At 61.2% G+C, this 17,963-nt stretch overlaps 3 protein-coding genes across 14 annotated transcripts; all 3 read left to right on the top strand.

The window, feature by feature from the left end:
- The first annotated feature begins 114 nt into the window (after positions 1-114).
- Positions 115-10,178, top strand: NGRN (neugrin, neurite outgrowth associated). 8 transcript variants are annotated; one of them, XM_033516909.1, is made up of 18 exons: positions 115-280; positions 673-713; positions 1,759-1,877; positions 2,358-2,488; positions 2,858-3,014; positions 3,209-3,352; positions 3,887-3,972; positions 4,082-4,307; positions 4,739-4,923; positions 5,505-5,693; positions 6,161-6,302; positions 6,617-6,796; positions 7,067-7,379; positions 7,874-8,120; positions 8,666-8,776; positions 8,857-9,052; positions 9,914-9,969; positions 10,088-10,178. In XM_033516909.1, the coding sequence occupies exons 1-17, from the start codon at positions 135-137 to the stop codon at positions 9,947-9,949; spliced, it is 2,649 nt and encodes an 882-aa protein (XP_033372800.1). In that variant the 5' UTR covers positions 115-134; the 3' UTR covers positions 9,950-9,969; positions 10,088-10,178. The 8 variants fall into 8 exon arrangements, with proteins under 8 accessions (XP_033372800.1, XP_033372799.1, XP_033372798.1 ...); XM_033516908.1 differs by having other exon boundaries at positions 10,059-10,150; XM_033516907.1 differs by lacking the exon at positions 10,088-10,178 and adding an exon at positions 10,037-10,068.
- On the top strand, positions 9,151-10,716 carry HDDC3 (HD domain containing 3). The gene is made up of 4 exons (XM_015638801.3): positions 9,151-9,371; positions 9,914-9,969; positions 10,037-10,277; positions 10,543-10,716. The coding sequence occupies exons 1-4, from the start codon at positions 9,197-9,199 to the stop codon at positions 10,671-10,673; spliced, it is 603 nt and encodes a 200-aa protein (XP_015494287.1). The 5' UTR covers positions 9,151-9,196; the 3' UTR covers positions 10,674-10,716.
- A 52-nt stretch (positions 10,717-10,768) lies between these two features.
- Positions 10,769-17,957, top strand: VPS33B (VPS33B late endosome and lysosome associated). 5 transcript variants are annotated; one of them, XM_015638790.3, is made up of 23 exons: positions 10,769-10,913; positions 11,061-11,141; positions 11,216-11,277; positions 11,376-11,425; positions 11,614-11,681; positions 11,898-11,943; positions 12,259-12,353; positions 12,669-12,773; positions 13,091-13,187; positions 13,297-13,386; positions 13,831-13,904; positions 14,789-14,875; positions 14,959-15,049; positions 15,240-15,314; positions 15,594-15,658; positions 15,725-15,779; positions 15,860-15,906; positions 16,154-16,286; positions 16,554-16,627; positions 17,103-17,204; positions 17,380-17,455; positions 17,523-17,639; positions 17,825-17,957. In XM_015638790.3, exons 1-23 carry the CDS (start codon positions 10,818-10,820, stop codon positions 17,902-17,904), a joined length of 1,866 nt encoding a protein of 621 aa, XP_015494276.1. In that variant the 5' UTR covers positions 10,769-10,817; the 3' UTR covers positions 17,905-17,957. The 5 variants fall into 5 exon arrangements, with proteins under 5 accessions (XP_015494276.1, XP_015494277.1, XP_015494278.1 ...); XM_015638791.3 differs by having other exon boundaries at positions 11,219-11,277; XM_015638792.3 differs by having other exon boundaries at positions 10,770-10,913; positions 13,309-13,386.
- Positions 17,958-17,963: the final 6 nt, after the last annotated feature.

The raw sequence follows: 17,963 nt of genomic DNA on the forward strand, positions 1-17,963 counted from the left end.
ACCGGCAGGGGCCGCTGCAGCTGGAGGACGCGGAAGAGGCTATCACGTGACCGCGCGGGGCCGCTCTGCCCGCAGTGCCCGCGTCTCTATGGTGCGGTCGCCATGGGAACGCAGCGGCCCCTGGCAGCGGTGCGATGGCGGCGGCGGACGGCGGCGGCGGGGGGAACATGGGCCCGGGCCCACCCCCGGGAACCCCTCCGGGCGAGGAGGCGGCTGGCGCCGCGGCCCTCCCGGACCGTCCCGCTGCCCCCACCGGACCCGAGCCACGGAGGAAGCGCAGGCGAGTGTGGGGCCGCAGGGTCCGGCTGGAGCCCATCCAGCCACTCCCGGAGGCGCCTCCCGCTGCCTCCCGCTTGGTCCCGGCCCCGCTGCTCCCCGCGGGACAGTGCCCAGCCGGTGCCCGGCGCTCCCCAGCCCCCGGGAGCCGGTTTGGGGTCCCGCTGACCCAAAATAAATAGTGTTCCCCTGGAATTGCCCCAGCGATCCCGTGTGACACAGCCAGGCACGGCTCCGTAGCCAGGACCAGCCTGTCTGTGTCCTTAGGGCTGCACCGAACCGGGGCTGGCTTGGTCAGGCTGCCCGCTGTGCTCTGTGTGTGTATGGGGGATCGGGGCTGTGTCCCCACTCTGCCCCGTGCCTCGCTGAGCTGCTGCTATCTCATCTCTATTCCAGTGTCCCCTCCATCAACCTGAGCGGCTGCAAGTACGAGAGTGGTAAGTCAGAGGGGCAGGGGGTCCCTGCAGGCTCTCCAGGTGCCTGCCCAGCCAGGAGCCGTGCTGGCACCCAGTTCCCACTGGTTTATTTACTGCTGCCAGTGACTGGCACAGGGCCCCTGCATTACTGGGGAGCTTCTCACACTTAGGATTGAGATTTCTCCCCATGTAAAATATGCAACAGCAGCGCAAGCCATCAACATCCCCCACACTTGCGTTTGCCAGCTGTCTGCTAAAATGAGCAAGAAGGGTTCCATCAGATACAGTGCAAGGGAGTACCTGGCCTTGGAGACAGGAGCTGAGGGTTGTCAACTGTTTAAGGTAAAGCTGGTGGTGAGCAGGCAGGATCTGTACCGGGAACCTCTCCCTGTGCTGTTCATCCCTGGTGACTCCAGGGAGCTCGTCTACTCTCCCCTCCCACTCTTCTTTCCTTCCACAAGCTGGATCTTGAAAGAACGAACTCCTGGCCCTTGAGGGGTGTTATTAATCTACTTTACTACAGGATCTTGGTGTGCATGAATCCCCATCACCTCCCCAGCCCTGCCAAATTCATACTTGGCACTAGCAGGAACCATCCCAGCAGAGACCTTTCCCTGCTGAGCTGTGTTCCGCTGCTGAAAGACCTTTGATTTGGGAGATTAAATCCACATCTTTGCAAGACTTGTATCTGCTTGTGAGGTGTAAGACCTGTGGGAAATTCAACCCTGCTGTTGAGAGGCCCTGGCACCTCAAGGCAGGTGGAATTAGAGGGTTAAGAGCTCCCAGAACACTTTCAGCCAGAGGCTTGGCCAGATAAAACTGGTGTTCTTGACACCTTCCAAGGGGTCATGTTTAGTATCAGGTTACTTATACCTCTGAGAGGCGAACTGCAGCCCAAAGAGCTGCATACTCCATCCCTTCTTATTTTGCCGGGGTGGCAGTCTCCTGTGTGTGGCTCCTCAGCCAGAGATTTGTTTCACATTCCATCCCTGGTTATTCTGGGTGTTTATCAGTCCCTGTACGTGGTTCCCTTGCCTGGCCCCTGTCACTGCTTGCCTTGGCACAGTGCGGCGGGCGGCGCAGCACTGCGGGCTGAAGGAAGCAGGAGAAAATGAGGAGTGGACAGTGTACTGGACAGACAGCGCCGTCACTTTGGAGCGCCTCATGGAAATGAAGCGCTTCCAGGTAAACAAAACAGCTGCCCAGCAGGAATTGCTCAGGAAGGAGGGTGACACAAGGCTGTCTGTGAACAGCACGTGGCAGAGTGAAACAAGCACCCGAAGCGGTGCCATGCACCATCTGTGCCTCGGCTCCAGGGCACAGGGTCCATGTACCATGTCCCTGGTGGGTGTCACCAGCAGCAGTCAGCAGCTATGCGGGGAGCAGGAGCCTTCCAGCCCTGTGATGTGCTGTGAAATAAACAGTTGTCGATGATAAACGGCTCTTACGCTGCTCCAGGGCTAAGATTGAATAGACAGATAAATCACTAGTGAAGCTCAGATAAAGCAGCTGTAGCAAGTCTCACCCCACAGCAGCAGTTCAAGACAACCACAGGCCTGGCTTCCTTCTTGCTGCTGGTTCTCCATGCTCAGGCTCTCCTCGGGGCTGGGAGAATCCATCCCCACAGGGCCTCCACCGATCTGGGTTTTTCTGCCCCACTTTCAGAAAATCAACCACTTCCCAGGCATGATTGAGCTGTGCCGCAAGGACCTGCTGGCTCGAAACCTGAACCGCATGCTGCGGCTCTTCCCCAAGGAGTACAACATCTTCCCCCGCACGTGGTGCCTGCCAGCCGAGTGAGTGGCGCGGGACAGCGCCGCAGGGACGGGGTGACACAGGGAGGGGGAGGCTGCTCACCTGCTTTTTCTGGGCACCAGACCCCGAACCTTAACTTGCTTCAGCACGCACCGTGGTGACCTCTTCCGCAGACCTCCCAGTACAGGTGGAGATGTGTGCAAGGAAAAGGTGGGATGTGGAGACCTGGGTGAAGTCACGTGGGGACCGATCTGTGACTCCTGTAGATTAGGAATGGGGGTTTGATTCATCCCCTGCAGAAGTTCAGTGTGTGCTCGCCTGCAGTGCTATGGTTTCAGTACCCAGCTATTAGGAGAGAGTTCAGAGGGGTGTTTTTTGCAGCTAGTGATAGTCACCCCTTCCTTGCACAGCTATGGAGATTTCCATGCCTACAGATCCATAAAGAAAACAAGAACATTTATCTGCAAGCCTGACAACAGCTGCCAGGGAAGAGGGATCTTCATAACCCACCATCCGGAGGAGATCAAGCACGGGGAACGCATGATCTGTCAGCAGTACATCTCTGAGGTACTGGGACAGTCCCACAACACAGGGGTAGGATTCCAGCCTCCTCACTCTGCCAACATCCCCCGTGCTCCTCGGGTGTCCTCAGGTCTGCTGGAGGTGCTGGTGTGGCTGTGGAACATCGGTGACACAGACAAAGCACAGGCAGGTGGGAGCAGTTCCTCACCTCACCCTTGCTCCTGCCTCTTTCCTCACAGCCCTTCCTCATCGATGGCTTCAAGTTTGACATGCGCATTTATGTGCTGGTCACGTCCTGTGACCCACTGAGGATTTTTGTCTACAAGGAGGGCCTTGCCCGGTTTGCCACCATGAGGTACATCGATCACAGCACGAAAAACCTGGTAAAAAGGAAGTTTCAAAAAAAACTTATAGTATCTGTAGGTGTCAGTCCTTAGCTTGTCCTGGGGGCACTCCTGGCCTTGAAAAGGCAGGTATTGGGGGTTGCAGGAGTCCCAGCTTGATGCCTTCCTGTTCCTCTATACCACTTCCTCCTCCTCACAGGAGGTATTTCAGGAGGGATAGCAGATCTACCCCAAGGCCCCACATTTGGGCTGTTTACTGGCATCACCACAGAATTATGGGGTTGTTTGCTTGGATGGAACCTTGGGAGGTTTCTAACCTCATGCTCAAAACTTGGTGAACAATAAATTTGTGTCTGGTTTCTCAGGGTCTCAACCTATCAGGTTTTGAAAACCTGCAGAATGAATCCCCTCTGGTGTCTCTGCTTCTAGCCCTGATAAGTGAGCTCCATTCCACACCATTTCTACTCTGCCCATGCTTCGGGCAGAAAATAACATGGGAGTATCTGGGGGGGCTGTTCCTGTTCTTGCTCAGTGGTTCAGAGTGAACAAATGTCTCTTGTGGTTCCCTGCCAGGGTGACATCTGCATGCACCTGACCAATTATGCAATCAACAAACACAATGAGAACTTTGTCAAGGATGACATGGTGGGCAGCAAGAGGTACTGGCATGTCCAAGCACTGCAAGAACACTGCCTGGAGACACTGGTTTACCTCAGCTTTCCTGGGGTGACACAGCTAAGCCCTTGCCACCTCCTGTTCCCCACACAGGAAGCTGTCCACTCTGAATGCCTGGATGGCAGAGCACAGCTATGACACATCAAAGCTCTGGGCAGATATTGATGACATTGTTATCAAGACACTGATTTCGGCTCACCCTGTGCTGAAACACCATTACCAGAGCTGCTTCTCCAGCCACCCTACTGGCTGCGCCTGCTTTGAAATCCTGGGCTTTGATATTTTGCTGGATAGAAGGCTGAAGCCATGGTTGCTGGAGGTGAGGAAGGAGTGGATAGCTCAGAGCTGGGGGACTGGGACAGGGGGGTTGGGATGAACAGGGCTTGTTTGATTCAAAAGGGCCACCTTGCTCAGAGAATTAACCAGGCTGTGAAGCCTGTTGTGAGCAGGATCCAAGAGAACCCATTTCCTGCACACCATCTAACAACAGGGAGTTTCCCAAGCCTTCAGACCCCTTGTCCTGTGAGCACCCTGAATTTGTGACAGCTGCCCTGTGCCTGCACCCTGTGGGGTGGCATCCAGGTGACCTGTGGCACAAGTGGGCAACACCCTGCAGGAGAGAGTGCTGTGTGTGGCTTCCTGCTTCCTGTCTCTGACACGGAGAGGAGCATCCATGGGCAGTGTGGGGCGTGGCAGGGCCATGGGCTGGGAGCTGGGGTGCCAGGTTAGGCTACCTGTTTGTCTTGCCAGGTGAACCACTCTCCCAGCTTCAACACGGATTCTCAGCTAGACCATGAGGTGAAGGATGCCCTTCTGTGTGACACCCTCAACCTGATCAATGTGCACGCCTGCGACAGAAAGAAGGTGCTGGAGGAAGACAAGCGGCGGGTAAAGGAACGGCTCCTTCAGGCCAATCAGATTCCCCGTGAGTCCAGGTACTGCTGTTCCCCCACAGTGCTGCAGGTGCCCAGTGAGCAAAGACAGGGCATGACAGAGCAGGATAACACCAGGGCTGGCTGCTGGAAGCTCCCAGAGCCCATGGCATTGTGCAGCCTCTGAGCTCTCTCAAGCCATCTGCATCCTGCAAGGAGGAGCCGGGTCTCCTCTCTGGGTGTCAGGAGACCTGTGACACCTTGTGCTCTGCCCTGACAGAGCTCTCCCCAAGCTGAATCTGCTTGTCTTCTCTTTTGCTGGGGATGGGCAGTGCCAGCATCCTGGGCTGGCTGGGATGCTCACATGAGGAACCACAGCCTTGCCTCAGGAACTGGGGGTAGCCTGGGCATGGGCCCTTCTCCAGGGCAGGGGTCCTTTTGAGGGCTGAGGGTTTCCCCTTCCTCTGTCTGCATGTCCTTTCACAAGCCCGTGTTCAGTGAGCCTGCTGCCTTGCAGGCAGGGCACAGCTCTCTCCAGCTGCTGTTTCTATCAGGAGTCCTGGGACATGCTGAGCACATCAGTCCTGCACGCTGCCTGTCCCAGAGCCTCCCTCCACAGTTCCCCGTCTTCCCTTCTGCTGCAGGCGCAGGGAGCAGGAGAGCAGCCAGGCTGCCTGGCTGGCACAGGCTGAAACCTACGAGAACGAGCACCTGGGGGGGTTCCGACGCATCTACCCAGCTCCTGGGACAGAGAAGTATGAGCCATTCTTCCAGCAGAGCAGGTCCATCTTCCAGGAAACAGTAGCATCCAAGGCACGAGAAGAGTATGCCAGGTATGGTGCTCCTGTGGAAACCCACTTCTCACAGGTGGCATGGAGACCACTCGCTCCTCATCCCTCCTGGGACCACTCTTACACTCTGCTGCTTGGCAGGTGTAAGAAAGCGAGGAGAGCGGGAGGGGAAAGGAAGGAGCCTGCACGTGCTGTGGCTCCTCAGCAAAGTGTGGCTCCTTTTAGATGGACTCCAGAGAGGCAAGGGCCTCTCTGTTGACTTTTGGACCCTGGAGGCACCATTTCCCAAATGTCCCCCTCCCTTTTGGCAGGCACAGCCTTATCCAAGGGCATTTCTCTTTTAAAAAATCTCTTTACAAGCATCCTATCCCATCTCATGGCACACTTCTGTTGTGGGCTATTCATACAGAACTTTGGCCTGCAGTAAATGTCCTCAGCTTGAAGTCTGCCCCACAGCCTTTTGCTACTGTGGCTCTGAGCCAGTGTGTGACTCCACTGTTCTGTGGCAGGCAGCAGCTGGAGGTGATGCGCCTGAAAAATGAAAAGCTGGAAGCTGCCATCAGGAAGAAGAAAGCAGAAAGAATGCAGAATAGAAGCACAGCTCCTACAATCCACCTCACCCACAGAAGCACTAAGGCATGGGATGGAAAGGTACCTCAGTGTCAGCATTGTCCGTGGGTTCTCCAAGTCAGTGACATGGCTCTGGGGGCTATGCTGAGCCATTGGTGCACCCACGGAGCAGAAATTCCAGGTTTGACTGCCTGCGTGAAGTTCAGAGTCAACAACTTGTGTTGGCAGTACTTGCAAGCACCAATGTTTTGCCCTTCCACTTCGGCTCTCACTGGGATCTCTGTCCCACTCTAAGACTCTAACTGTCCCCAGGCTTGGAGCAGCTCATGGTTTTGTCTCTCCTGTGCATTATGCCAGCTTCAGCTTTGCTATAGCTCAGATGTTTCTGTGCCGAGGTGCAGCGCAGGCAGTACAACTCCATGCAGCCCCAGGACATTGTGGAACATGAAGAGAAGAGGAGAGTGAATGCTCTGCTGCAGCGTGAGAAGCTGATCCGACACCTGGGCATCACCGAGCAGCTTTCCCGGCTGCTCCCCACAGCTGACACCCAGGGATCCTGTGTGCTCCAGAAACAGGTAACAGCCCTGCCCCGAGCCACCCCTCACAGGAGTGAACTGGGCACTGAGCATCTCTGCTGGGGTCTGATCGGGGTCCGCTGCAGGCGGATCAGCTGCTGTGCCTGCAGGACAATGTGAGTCTGGAATGGTGGTGGGGGAATCCTGGGGACAAAGTGCAGGGTAATGCTTTAGTGAGCGCCTGGGCATGACTAGAGGAGACTCTTCCTTCCTATGACCTGCCAAGGCCTACAGAAGTAAGCCATGGCCATTTTCTTTCCCTCCTTCCAGCTGCAGTTTCCCTGGGATCTCCTCAGGGACCACAACACCCACGATTTAATGATGCTTATCTCACTCCTGGGAGTCCCAGCTCAGCCCTTGGGACACAGGATCATGCCCAGCCCTAGAGCCCAGGCCCTGCCACGGCACAGCCCAGGCCCAGATCCCAATGACATCAAGACCCTGTGCATTCAAGGCCGGAGTGTCCCGTACCACGCACGGCAGGAGGGCCCCCGGGCAGCAGCCACCCAGCCCTGTGCCCAACCTAAGGGGCTGCAGCTGTGTGACCAGCAGCTCCCTGGCATTGGAACCCAGGCTGAAGGCTGTAAGTACAGATCACCTTCCTGTGGGATGCTCCTGGCCTTGATGGGAGGAATGGGTGGGCTCAGTGGAGCTCTCAGGGATGCTGAGACACTGCAGAGGGGTTGCCTTGCTCTGCTTGGGGCACTGGTAACCACTACGAGTCTCTGTCTAAGGCCATTTGCAGGGACAGGGAAGAGCCATGAGTGGTTTCCAAGGATTAAGGGTTGATGTGCAGGCATGGGGGAGTGTGAGAAGCCAGGAAAGTCAAAGGGGTAAATTAGCTCCTGGGGGTCAGAGGGGACATGGTGACACAGCACCACTCTCTTCCCAGGGCTTCCTCCCACCACACTGCTCCCTACCCTACTTCTTCACCCAGCCCTGCATCCTGGCATCGGCTTCATCCACTTTGCAGCCTTAGGACCAGGGGAGCAGGGGCTGCCAGCATCAAGCCTCACTGGGAAGGGCAGTGGGAGCTGCTGGCTCTGCACAGCCCCACATCTGTCTGTGCCGTTCCAGATGATGTCGGTAGTCTGTCATCCTCCGATGAAGGCAGCTGTCCCCCGGCTTCCCCAGCCAGCCCAGGGCAGGGTGATGGCATCTTCCACTGTGCTGTGGTCCCGGAGCTTCCCATCACCACTGCCGCTCACGCACAGCACACACATGGCTCACATCATGGCAGAGCCTCACAATGCCAGTGCGTCACACCACGCCAGGACCTCACCCCATGCCAGAGCCTCACGCATTCACAGCATGAAAAGCACAGGTAACATGGCTGAGGGCTCAGCCTTCCTCCCATGTGTGCTTGGACCAGGACTTGCTGGACAGGCTGGCTGCCTCCATCAACTCTGGGGTGGGCTGCCGAGCCCCTTGACCAGAGCCTGGGCCCAGCACGGCTCCGGCCACCTGCCCCGGCTAGCTTCACCTCTGCCAGGGCCGGAGACTGGTACTTGTGCCTCTGTCCGTGCCCCGCCCGCTGCACTCGTGTCTGTGACCCGCAACCGCCTGCACAGAATCCCTGCAGAGGCCACCTCGCTCTGGACCCGCCGGGCCCCCGCTTCCCCCGCCGGGGCCGCTCCCCGCCCCGCCGGCCCCGCCCGTTCCCGGGCCTGTCCGTGCCATGGCGGTGCTGCTCCAGCGCGGGCTGCGGCCGGTCCCGCTCCTCGCTTGGGCCCCGCGGCGGGCGGCGGCGGCGTGGCCCGGGGACCCGAAGCCGCCGGAGCCGGCGCTGGAGGAGCCGGAGAGGTGCGGAGCTGTCGGCCCGCGGTCGGGGCCTGCGCTGGCCCGGGCGCTCACGCGTGTTCCCCGCAGGGCTCGGCGGCGGCGGGCGGCGGCGCGGATGGAGCGGCTGCGGCGGGAGCTGGGCGGGGGCCGCAGAGCCCCCGATCGCTCCCTGACCTGGCAGGCGATGGAGCAGCTGCGGTGAGCGCGGGGCCGGGCGGGCCGCGCCGCGCCGCGCCCGGTGACCGCCCCGGTGACCGTGACCGTGCCCGTGCCCGCAGGTTCCTGCGGCAGGAGCTGCCCGAGGAGTGGCCTCTGGAGCGCCTGGCCCAGGGCTTTGGCGTCGGCACCGACGTGGTGCGGCGGGTGCTGCGGAGCCGCGGCTGCCCCTCACCGCGCCGCCGGCTGCGGCAGGACCAGCGGGCGCTGAGCGCTGCCGCCACGGCACCGGCACCGGGCACCGGGGACGGGCGTGAGGTGCGCGCCCCCGACGGGACGCTCTTGTACCGGCTGCCGCGGGGCTGGGGCGGGCCGGGGCCCGGCGTGCAATAAACGGAGCTGGGACCCGCCTCCGCCTGTGCTGCTTCCGTCGCGCCGGGCGCGGGCTCCGAGGCGGCGGGGATGAGCTCCGAGGCGGCGGGGATGGGCTCCGAGGCGGCGGGGATGGGCTCCGAGGCGGCGGGGATGGGCTCCGAGGTGGCGCGGCTGCTGGAGGCAGTGGACTTTGCAGCCAGGAAACACAAGGAGCAGCGGCGGATGGATCCCGAGGGCACTCCCTACATCAACCACCCCATCGGTGTGGAAACCTTGCGGCACCGCGTCCCGCTCCCGGGAGAACCCCGCGGGCCCTTTCTCCCAGAGCACCGCTCTTCCCTGGGATCCCTCCTGCCCCGGAGCGCTGCCGATCCCCGGGAGCCTCTCACTCTGGTTCTTGGAGAGAACCGTGTCCGTTCTCCCGCACCATGTCCTTCAGCCCGATGGGGCAGAGCTGCCGAAGCGCTGCACCCCTGGCCCCTGCCCCAGCCCTGTGACCGGGTGTGGCTGCTGCCACACGGTTGCTCTCCTCCGGGGCCTACGGGAGCTGCCGAGGGGCCGCTGTGCCGTAATCGCTCCTGCCAGCCTTGGGGACATCCCCCGGGACCCCCCTGCTTGCCCAGCCAGAGGATTCACCTTGCAGGATTTGCCCCTCGGGTTTTCCCTGCCCAGGGTTGGTCTCGGGGAAACCTCAGTGCCCACCGTGCAGCCCAGCAGCCCCCGTGTCACCCACGGGAGCCACCGTCCTGGCCCGGAGCTGCCTGTTCCCCGGTGCCTCCCACCACCTTTCCGTTCTCGCTGCAGGCGTCGCCAGGATCCTGGCACATGAGGCTGGCGTGACGGACATCGTGGTGCTGCAGGTAAGGCCCTGCCCTGCCCTGCCCTGCCCGCTCCCCTGCAGCCCCCCATGTCCCCTCCTCGCCGCAGGCCGCCCTCCTGCACGACACAGTGGAGGACACAGACACCACGTTCTCCGAGATCGAGGAGCGGTTCGGTGCTGAGGTGCGGCGCGTGGTGGAGGAGGTGACGGACGACAAGACCCTGCCCAAGATGGAGCGGAAGCGGCTGCAGATCGAGCGCGCTCCCTTTTGCAGCAGCCGAGCCAAGCTGGTCAAGCTGGCGGACAAGCTGTACAACCTGCGGGACCTGAACCGCTGCACCCCGCGAGGTATCGCCCGCGCCGGCGGCAGCGGCACCGCGGGGACGGGGACGAGCCGGGCCGGTCGCCACCAGCAGCATGGCTAGCGCTGTTGGCTGTGCCGAGGGACAGAGGAGCCCCGAGGCTGCTCGGGACGGCAGTGGCGGGGGGCAGCGTGTCCGTGTCCGTGTTTGCCCGTCCGTGTGTGCGGGGCCGTGCCCGGGGACTCGGGGAGGGGGCGGAGCTGCCGCCGGTGTGGTGGGGGGGCCGGAAGTGACGTGCGCGTGTCCCGCAGGCTGGTCGGAGGAGCGCGTGCAGGAGTACTTCCGGTGGGCGGCGCGCGTGGTGTCCGGGCTGCGCGGGACCAGCGCGGCCCTGGAGGGGGCGCTGCAGCGCCTGTTCGAGGAGCGCGCCGTGCCCACGTGACCGGCCCGCGCCCGCCCCGCCCAATAAACCTGTGCGAAACCGGCGTCTCTGCGTTGCCATGGTATCGATCGCTTCCGCCGCCGCGGAGTTCCGGCCGCGCCGCGCCCGCGCTCGGCCGCTCCCGGTGCCGACCCGGCCGCCGTCATGGCCCTCGCCGGGCGGCGCGACGCGCCCGAGCTGCCGGACTTCGGGATTCTCAAGCGGCTAGCGCGAGACCAGCTCGTCTACCTGCTGGAGCAGGTCCGAGGGCCGCCCGGGGCAGGGGTCACGCACCGGGGCGGGCGTAGGGAGTCGGCGGGATCGGTGTTGGCCCGGGGCTTAGGGGTCGGGAGTCGGGGTCGGCGCGGGGCAGCCGCCGGGTGCCGGCCCATGCCCTCCTGCCCGCAGCTCCCCGGGAAGAAGGATCTGTTCATCGAGGCTGACCTGATGAGCCCCCTGGACCGCATCGCCAACGTGTCCATCCTGAAGGTACCGCGGGCTCCGCTCGGGCCGCCCCCGCCCGCCGCCGCCGCCCGCGCACAACCCGCGCCCTGTCCCCGCAGCAGCACGACGTGGACAAGCTGTACAAGGTGGAGACACGGCCGGCCCCCGGCGCCAGCGACCAGTGAGTGCCCCGGGCCGGGCCCGGGCAGGGCTGTGCAGAGAAGGGGCCCCGAGGCGCGGACGGGTGCGAGCAGCCCCTCGCTCCCCTCTGTGCTGCAGGTTCTGCTTCCTGGTGCGGCCGCGGCTCAGGACCATGAGGTTCATCGCCGGTGAGTGCGGCCCCAGAGGCGGCTGCCCCTCAGCTGGGGCTGGAGCTCTGGGCCACCGCTGTGGCCGCGCCTGAGGGGCTCTCGGCGAGCCCCGCTCCCCGGTGTCACTTGTGCCTGGGGCCATCGGGCTCTGTGTGCCGAGGGGAGCTGTGCCTGGCAGGGTGGGCAGCTGTGCGGGGTGTCCACAGATATTGTCAACGCTGACAAGATGTCAGGGAGGAGCAGGAAGTACAAAATCATCTTCAGCCCCCAGAAGGTCAGTGGGACACACGGTTGCTGCCCATTCCCCTGTCACTCTGTGCCTGCCCAGCCTTTGCACCTTCCCCACTTCTATAGATATCAAAATTAGTTTTTAACGCAGAAACGTTTACGTAAACTCAAGTGTTATTGCACCCGGGAAGGTGCTGGGCCCCTCCAGAGCTTTTCCTGCTTAGAGCCTGCGTGGCCCTGAGGGTCTTCCCTTCCCTTCCAGTTCTATGCTTGCGAGATGGTGCTGGAGGAAGAGGGGGTCTTCGGTGGTGAGTGGGGCTGCGGCGCTGGCTCGGGGTAGCTGGCACCGCAGGATCCCAGTTAAATTCCAGTGCTGGGATCCCTGTGTGCGGAGGGACAGGAAGGTGGGCAGGGAACATGGTTCTCTTGAGGCTGGCTGCTGGCCTGCAGACAGATGTGTGCCCGCACGGCATCGGCCCCTCTTCTGCCTGAGGAGAGGAGACAGGATCCTGCCACCCATCCTGTCTGAAGCCCCACAGGCCCTGTTTTGGGGCTGCTGTGATTCTTGGGGCTCTTCCTGCCCAGGGCTGCATAACTGTCCCCTATCCCTGTTCCAAACACAGATGTCACCTGCGATGAATGGTCCTTCTACCTGCTGCCCCTGGATGAAGACATCATTAGCATGGAGCTGCCCGAGTTCTTCCGTGACTACTTTCTGGTCAGTGGGGCACTGTGGTGAGGTGACAGCACCATCCTGTCCCCTGTGCCTCACCGGGGCTGGGACAAGGTGCTGTTCAGAGAGGAGATGTGTGGTGTCCTGCTCAGCCCCTCGGTCTGCACCATGGGCCCTGTCTACTCCCCAGGGGCAGCTTTTATTGGGGAGTGACCCCAAGCTGGCCCCTGTGTCCCCAGCTGAGCAGCTTTGGGGCATCCTGTTGTGTTCCTGGGATGAAGCTCCCAGCTCAGTGCCCAGCCCAATCCCCTGCCATGGCAGACCTTGCCAGCCTTCTGCCCACACTCCCTTGTCCTGCAGGAGGGAGATCACCGCTGGATCAACCCTGTTGCCAGAGCCCTGCAGCTGCTGAACTCCCTTTATGGCCCTTTTGGGAAGACTTATGGCATCGGCCGCTGTGCTAAGGTGTGGCTGGCACCAGGAGTCCCTTGGGTCCCCTTTCCTGGCACAGCTTGCAGGGACCTGGACCCCTTCAGCCACATGGCAGCACGTCACCACAGAGGTGTCACTGTGCTGTGCCTCCTCCTGGGCAGGTTTTTGAGGGGGGGTCCCATATGCTAAGGTGGGCAGCGGAGGGGCAGCTGCTGCTCGCTGGGGTGTGGTGGGCCCCCCGTGCCCTGATGGAGGGAGCCTGGCCTTGGTTGTCAGCCCCGCTGTGTGCCAGGGCCCTTGGTGGGAGCCTGGGGCTGCTCCCCGGCCCTGGCACCCTCTGCCCCTCACAGATGAGCTACGAGCTGTGGCGGGACTTGGAGGAGGAAAGTGAGAGTGAAGGCCAGGGCAGGAAGCCTGAGATTGGACACGTCTTCCTCATGGACAGAGGTGGGCTGAGGCAAGGACAGAGGGTACAATTTGGGCAGCAGGTCTCTCAGAGGGGCAGGGAAAGCCTGTGTGGGGCGGCAGGAGGAGTGGGAGGGCAGCCTGGCTCCAGCTCTCCTTGCAGACACCGACTACGTGACAGCACTCTGCTCCCAAGTGGTCTACGAGGGGCTCGTGGATGACACCTTCCGCATCAAGTGTGGTAGGTGACTTGGGAACAGCAACGGGGCAGAACAGAGCTCTGTGCTCAGAACAGGGCAGAACAGAGCTCTGTGCTCAGAACAGGGCAGAACAGAGCTCTGTGCTCAGAACAGGGCAGAACAGAGCTCTGTGCTCAGAACAGGGCAGAACAGAGCTCTGTGCTCAGAACAGGGCAGAACAGAGCTCTGTGCTCAGATGGGGCAGAACAGAGCTCTGTGCTCACCTGGCCAGCATCTGCAGGGTTTGTGCCTGGTATTGTCAGGCTGTTCCCACGGGGACAGTCTCAATAGGTGGTGCTGCTGGAGGTGATCCATAGGGACAGTCCTCACTTTGACCAAGAGACTGGGCTGGCATCCCCTGTCTCTGCTGCCTCTTACAGCAAGGCTCGTGCATGTGGGAGTTTTGCTATGTTTGGGACAAAGCAGCTCTTCACTTTTCCCTGCAGGCAGTGTGGATTTTGGGCCAGATGTCACCTCTTCTGACAAGAGCATTAAGGTGCTGCTCAATTCCCAGGACAAAGTGAGTCCTCACGAGCCTTGGGGGAGTCCCCTTGGTGGGAGGAGGCAGAGTGGACCATTCCCTCCCCTAAGCTTGAGCAGGAGTGGCCGGGGGCAGCTGGGCCCCCAGAGCGTGGGTTTGGGCACAGAGACCAGAGAAACCTGGTGTGCAGGTGCAGCTCCACTTCTGAACCTGGCAGAGTCCCTGCATGCAGGGCTGTGTCACAAATGAGTGTTTTAAAGTTGCTAAAGGAATCACCAGAAAAGGTATCCGCAAAAACGGGTTTAACATAAAAGCTGCAGCATGACCAAATTAGCTGGCAAAGTTCTAAAAGGTTAAAACACACAGATTAAAAGAAAATAAAAATTAGAAATTGATCAATCCAAAATAAAATCAACCCAAAAATATCTTCATGGAGGTGGAGGTGGGAAATGAGGGGGGAATCAAAAGGATAGGAAAGGGTAAGGCTGGAAAGGAAGATGGAAGAGCCTCCTGTTGAGTCACAAGGTTCATTGTAATTTTCCATCCTGGCCACAATTCAGGTTGGTATTTAAGTATGGGACTTGACAATGAAAATATGACTCCACTTGGGTTTTTATTCGGTTACAAAAATAAGTTTCCTAGCTGTTCATTAAAAAACAGGAGCTGCTTAGACAGTACTAGTTCCTAGAAAAAGTGTTTCTGCTGAGCTGGGGAGGAGCCAGGTGCTATTGATCAAGGCTGATCCCTGAGGAACATTTCTCAGAGCGTGGTGTGGCCTGGCTGGGAGGGACACACTGACACAGGCTGCTGTGCCGGGGTTTTGGGGCGCGGGGCGGCGTGTGGCCAGCGTGCTGTGCGGGTTGCTGGGGGTGTTGGCCCTGGGGTCTGTGTTTGCAGGGCTGCAGCTGGCTGGGCTTCCACAGGTGTTCAGCCAGATTCGGAATGAGCACTTCTCCAGCGTGTTTGGCTTCCTGAGCCAGAAGTCACGGAACCTGCAGGCACAGTACGACGTGAGTGTCACCCTGGCGTGCAGGACACCTGCGGCACTGTCCCTCGCAGCCAGGCCACCAGCCCTGTGCTCTCCCTCCTGCAGCGGCGCCGGGGCATGGACATCAAGCAGATGAAGGACTTCGTGTCCCAGGAGCTGAAGGGACTGAAGCAGGAGCATCGCCTGCTGAGCCTGCGTAGGAACCTGCGGGGAGGGAGGGGCCCTCGGCTGTACTGCAAGTGCTGGAGCTCCGGGGAAAGGGGGGGTGTGGGGAGCCCTGGATGTGCCCAGCAGGGGCAGGGCAGGGGCTGGTGGCTTGTGCTATCTGCCTGCCGAGCCCTTGAGCCCTTTCCCCTCCAAAGCCGCTGTGTCTCTTGGCTGTGTAGATATTGGTGCCTGTGAGTCTATCATGAAAAAGAAAACCAAGCAGGACTTCCAAGAGACCATCAAGGCTGAACACTGTGAGTGCTGCTCCATGCCCTATCTGTGCCTGTCCCTGTCCCAGTCTGACCCATGGCCTCGCTTGCCCCAGGCCCAGGGAGCCTCATGCCTGATTATTGCCTGTGTGGCCACAGTCCCTTTGTTTCGGGGGTGTCTCAAGATCCTAGCAGGGTCTGGCTGCACTCTCTTGAGAGGGAATGTGTGGTGGGGTGGGGCATTGGGAGGGCAGCAGAGCCCAGAGACCAGCTCAGTGGGCTGGCAAGAGCCCTGGGGTGATGCTGCCTGTGCCCCTGCCACAGCACTGCTGGAGGGCTTTGACATCCGTGAGAGCACCAGCTTCATCGAGGAGCACATTGACCGGCAGGTGAGACCCACAGGTGAGACCTGCTCCAGCTGCCCCGGCCTGCCCCCCTAACCCTGCTCCCCACAGGTGTCCCCCATCGAGAGCCTGCGCCTCATGTGCCTCCTGTCCATCACGGAAAATGGTGAGTGCCCCGCTGTGCTGGGCCACGGCAGCGGCACCAGGCCCAGCCCTGGCACAGAGCTCACCTGCTGCTCCCCACAGGTCTGGTCCCCAAGGACTACCGCTCCCTGAAAACGCAGTACCTGCAGGTGAGGGCCCGAGGAGTCACTGCAGAGCAAGAGCTGTGTAGGATGGGGGTTCCCCTCGCCGTGGTTCTGGCCACGAGGTGCTGGGCAGCAGCGCTCCTGCGGATGGGCCCTGCCTCCACAGGCTCCACGCGAGCCCCAGGCTCCACCTGCCCCTGCCCTGTGCTTGCTGGGGGGCTCTGAGGCCGCAGAGGAACACCCCGTCTGCTTCCCGTGCTGTTCCACACTGATCTGGCTGCCCCCTTCACAGAGCTACGGGCCTGAGCACTTGCTGACCTTCCACAACCTCAAGCGCATCGGGCTGCTGACAGAGCAGTCAGCGGGGGAGACCCTGACAGCAGTGGAGAGCAAAGTCAGCAAGCTGGTGACAGACCGTGCTGCAGGTGAGCCAGCCCCGTGTCCCTGGGAGCCTGGGAAGGGGAGCTGCTGCCGCAGGTCTGGCTGGAAACACGTGGCAGAGGTGTGGGCTGCGAGCACCGAGCGTGACTCCAGCGATGCTGCTGCTGCTGCAGGCGGCGCAGGGCGCTGTGCTGTGGGGCAGCAGGGCTGGCAGACACCACAGCCATCCTCCAGAGCACACAGCTCTGCCAGCCTGGCTCTGCGGTCCAGACAGAGCCTCTTCAGATGTTTCTCCTTGTCATGTTTTCCAGGAAAGATCACAGACGCATTTAATTCTTTGGCCAGGAAGAGTAATTTCCGAGCCATAAGCAAGAAGCTGGGCTTGGTACGTCCTCAAGGGGTGTTGGCTGCCCACAGAGCAGAGAGCTGTGCTTAGCCTGTGCCCAGGCTGCAGACTGGCACCTCAGGGGGACACAGCTCGGTCCAGAGCTGCTGCAGCTGCTCCAGGCAGTCTGTAGGCTTCTCCTCAGGGCTGGGGGCCCACTCTTCCCTGAGCCTGTGCCCTGTGAGTGTGCTTGCAGCACTTCCTTGCCCCCTTCCAACACAGCAGTGGCACTGGGCATGCAGCCTTGTGTCCTCCATCCTGAGGCAGAGGTCCTGGGGTGCTGGCAAGGTGACATTTCTGTCCCTGGCCCCTGCTGCACAGCCCCCCCAGGCCACGTGGTGCTGGCTCTGGCACGGTGGGTGGGAGGTGGGGACAGAGCTCCAAGTGTCTGTCCCTCCTCACCTCTGCACCTCTGAGGGGTGGTGAGGCCCCAGGCAGCCTGGTCCTGTACCCTTCTAGTCACCTGTCACTGCAGATCCCTCGGCTGGATGGCGAGTATGACCTCAAAATGCCTCGGGACATGGCGTATGTTTTTGGCGGGGCCTATGTACCCCTCAGCTGCAAGATCATCGAGCAGGTGAGTTCATTTGCTGCTGGAGAGAACCAGGCACATCCCCTCAAAGCCCCTGCCTCCTTCTGGGGAGTGCAGCAGGGGCCTCTCTGCCCAGGAGCGGGGCGGGTGGTGGTCACGCACTGCTCCGGGCCTCCTGAGCAGTGTCCTGAGCCAGCCTGACACCCTGCCCGTCCCTCAGGTACTGGAGCGCCGCGGCTGGCAGGGCCTGGAGGAGGTCGTGCGACTGCTCAATGGCAACGAGTTTTGTGTCTCAGGTAGTGCTGGGGGCTGGGGGCGGCGGGGCTGGCAGCTGCCATCCCTACAGCGCTCTTCCCTCTCCAGACAGCACCGTGGAGGACAGCCCTGCCTGCGAGTCCCAACGTGTTGTCCTCGCTGTCTTCCTGGGGGGCTGCACCTTCTCTGAAATCGCAGCCCTCCGCTTCCTGGGGAAGGAGAGAGGTATGAGCGGCCTGGGCAGGGTGGGGAGCAGGCAGGAGCCGGGGGTCCCAGCGCTGCAGCCGGGCAGGCTCCGTGCTCCGGGGTGCCAAGGCACACGGTTGTACCGGAAAATGGGCGGGGATGGGGCTGGCGGGGCCGGTGCTGCCCCACAGCACTGCTGGGGCACCGACACGCCTTTGCTGCAGGGTGCAAGTTCATCTTCCTGACCACGGCCATCACCAACAGCGCCCGCATGATGGAGGCCATGATTGAGGCCAAGGCCTGAGCCGCGGAGGGGGCCGGGGGAAGCCCGCCAGTAAACATCTCTGCTGACAACGACCTGGC

Source organism: Parus major, chromosome 10 (genome assembly GCF_001522545.3).
Source record: "Parus major isolate Abel chromosome 10, Parus_major1.1, whole genome shotgun sequence".
In the NCBI taxonomy this organism is placed as follows: Eukaryota; Metazoa; Chordata; class Aves; order Passeriformes; family Paridae; genus Parus; species Parus major.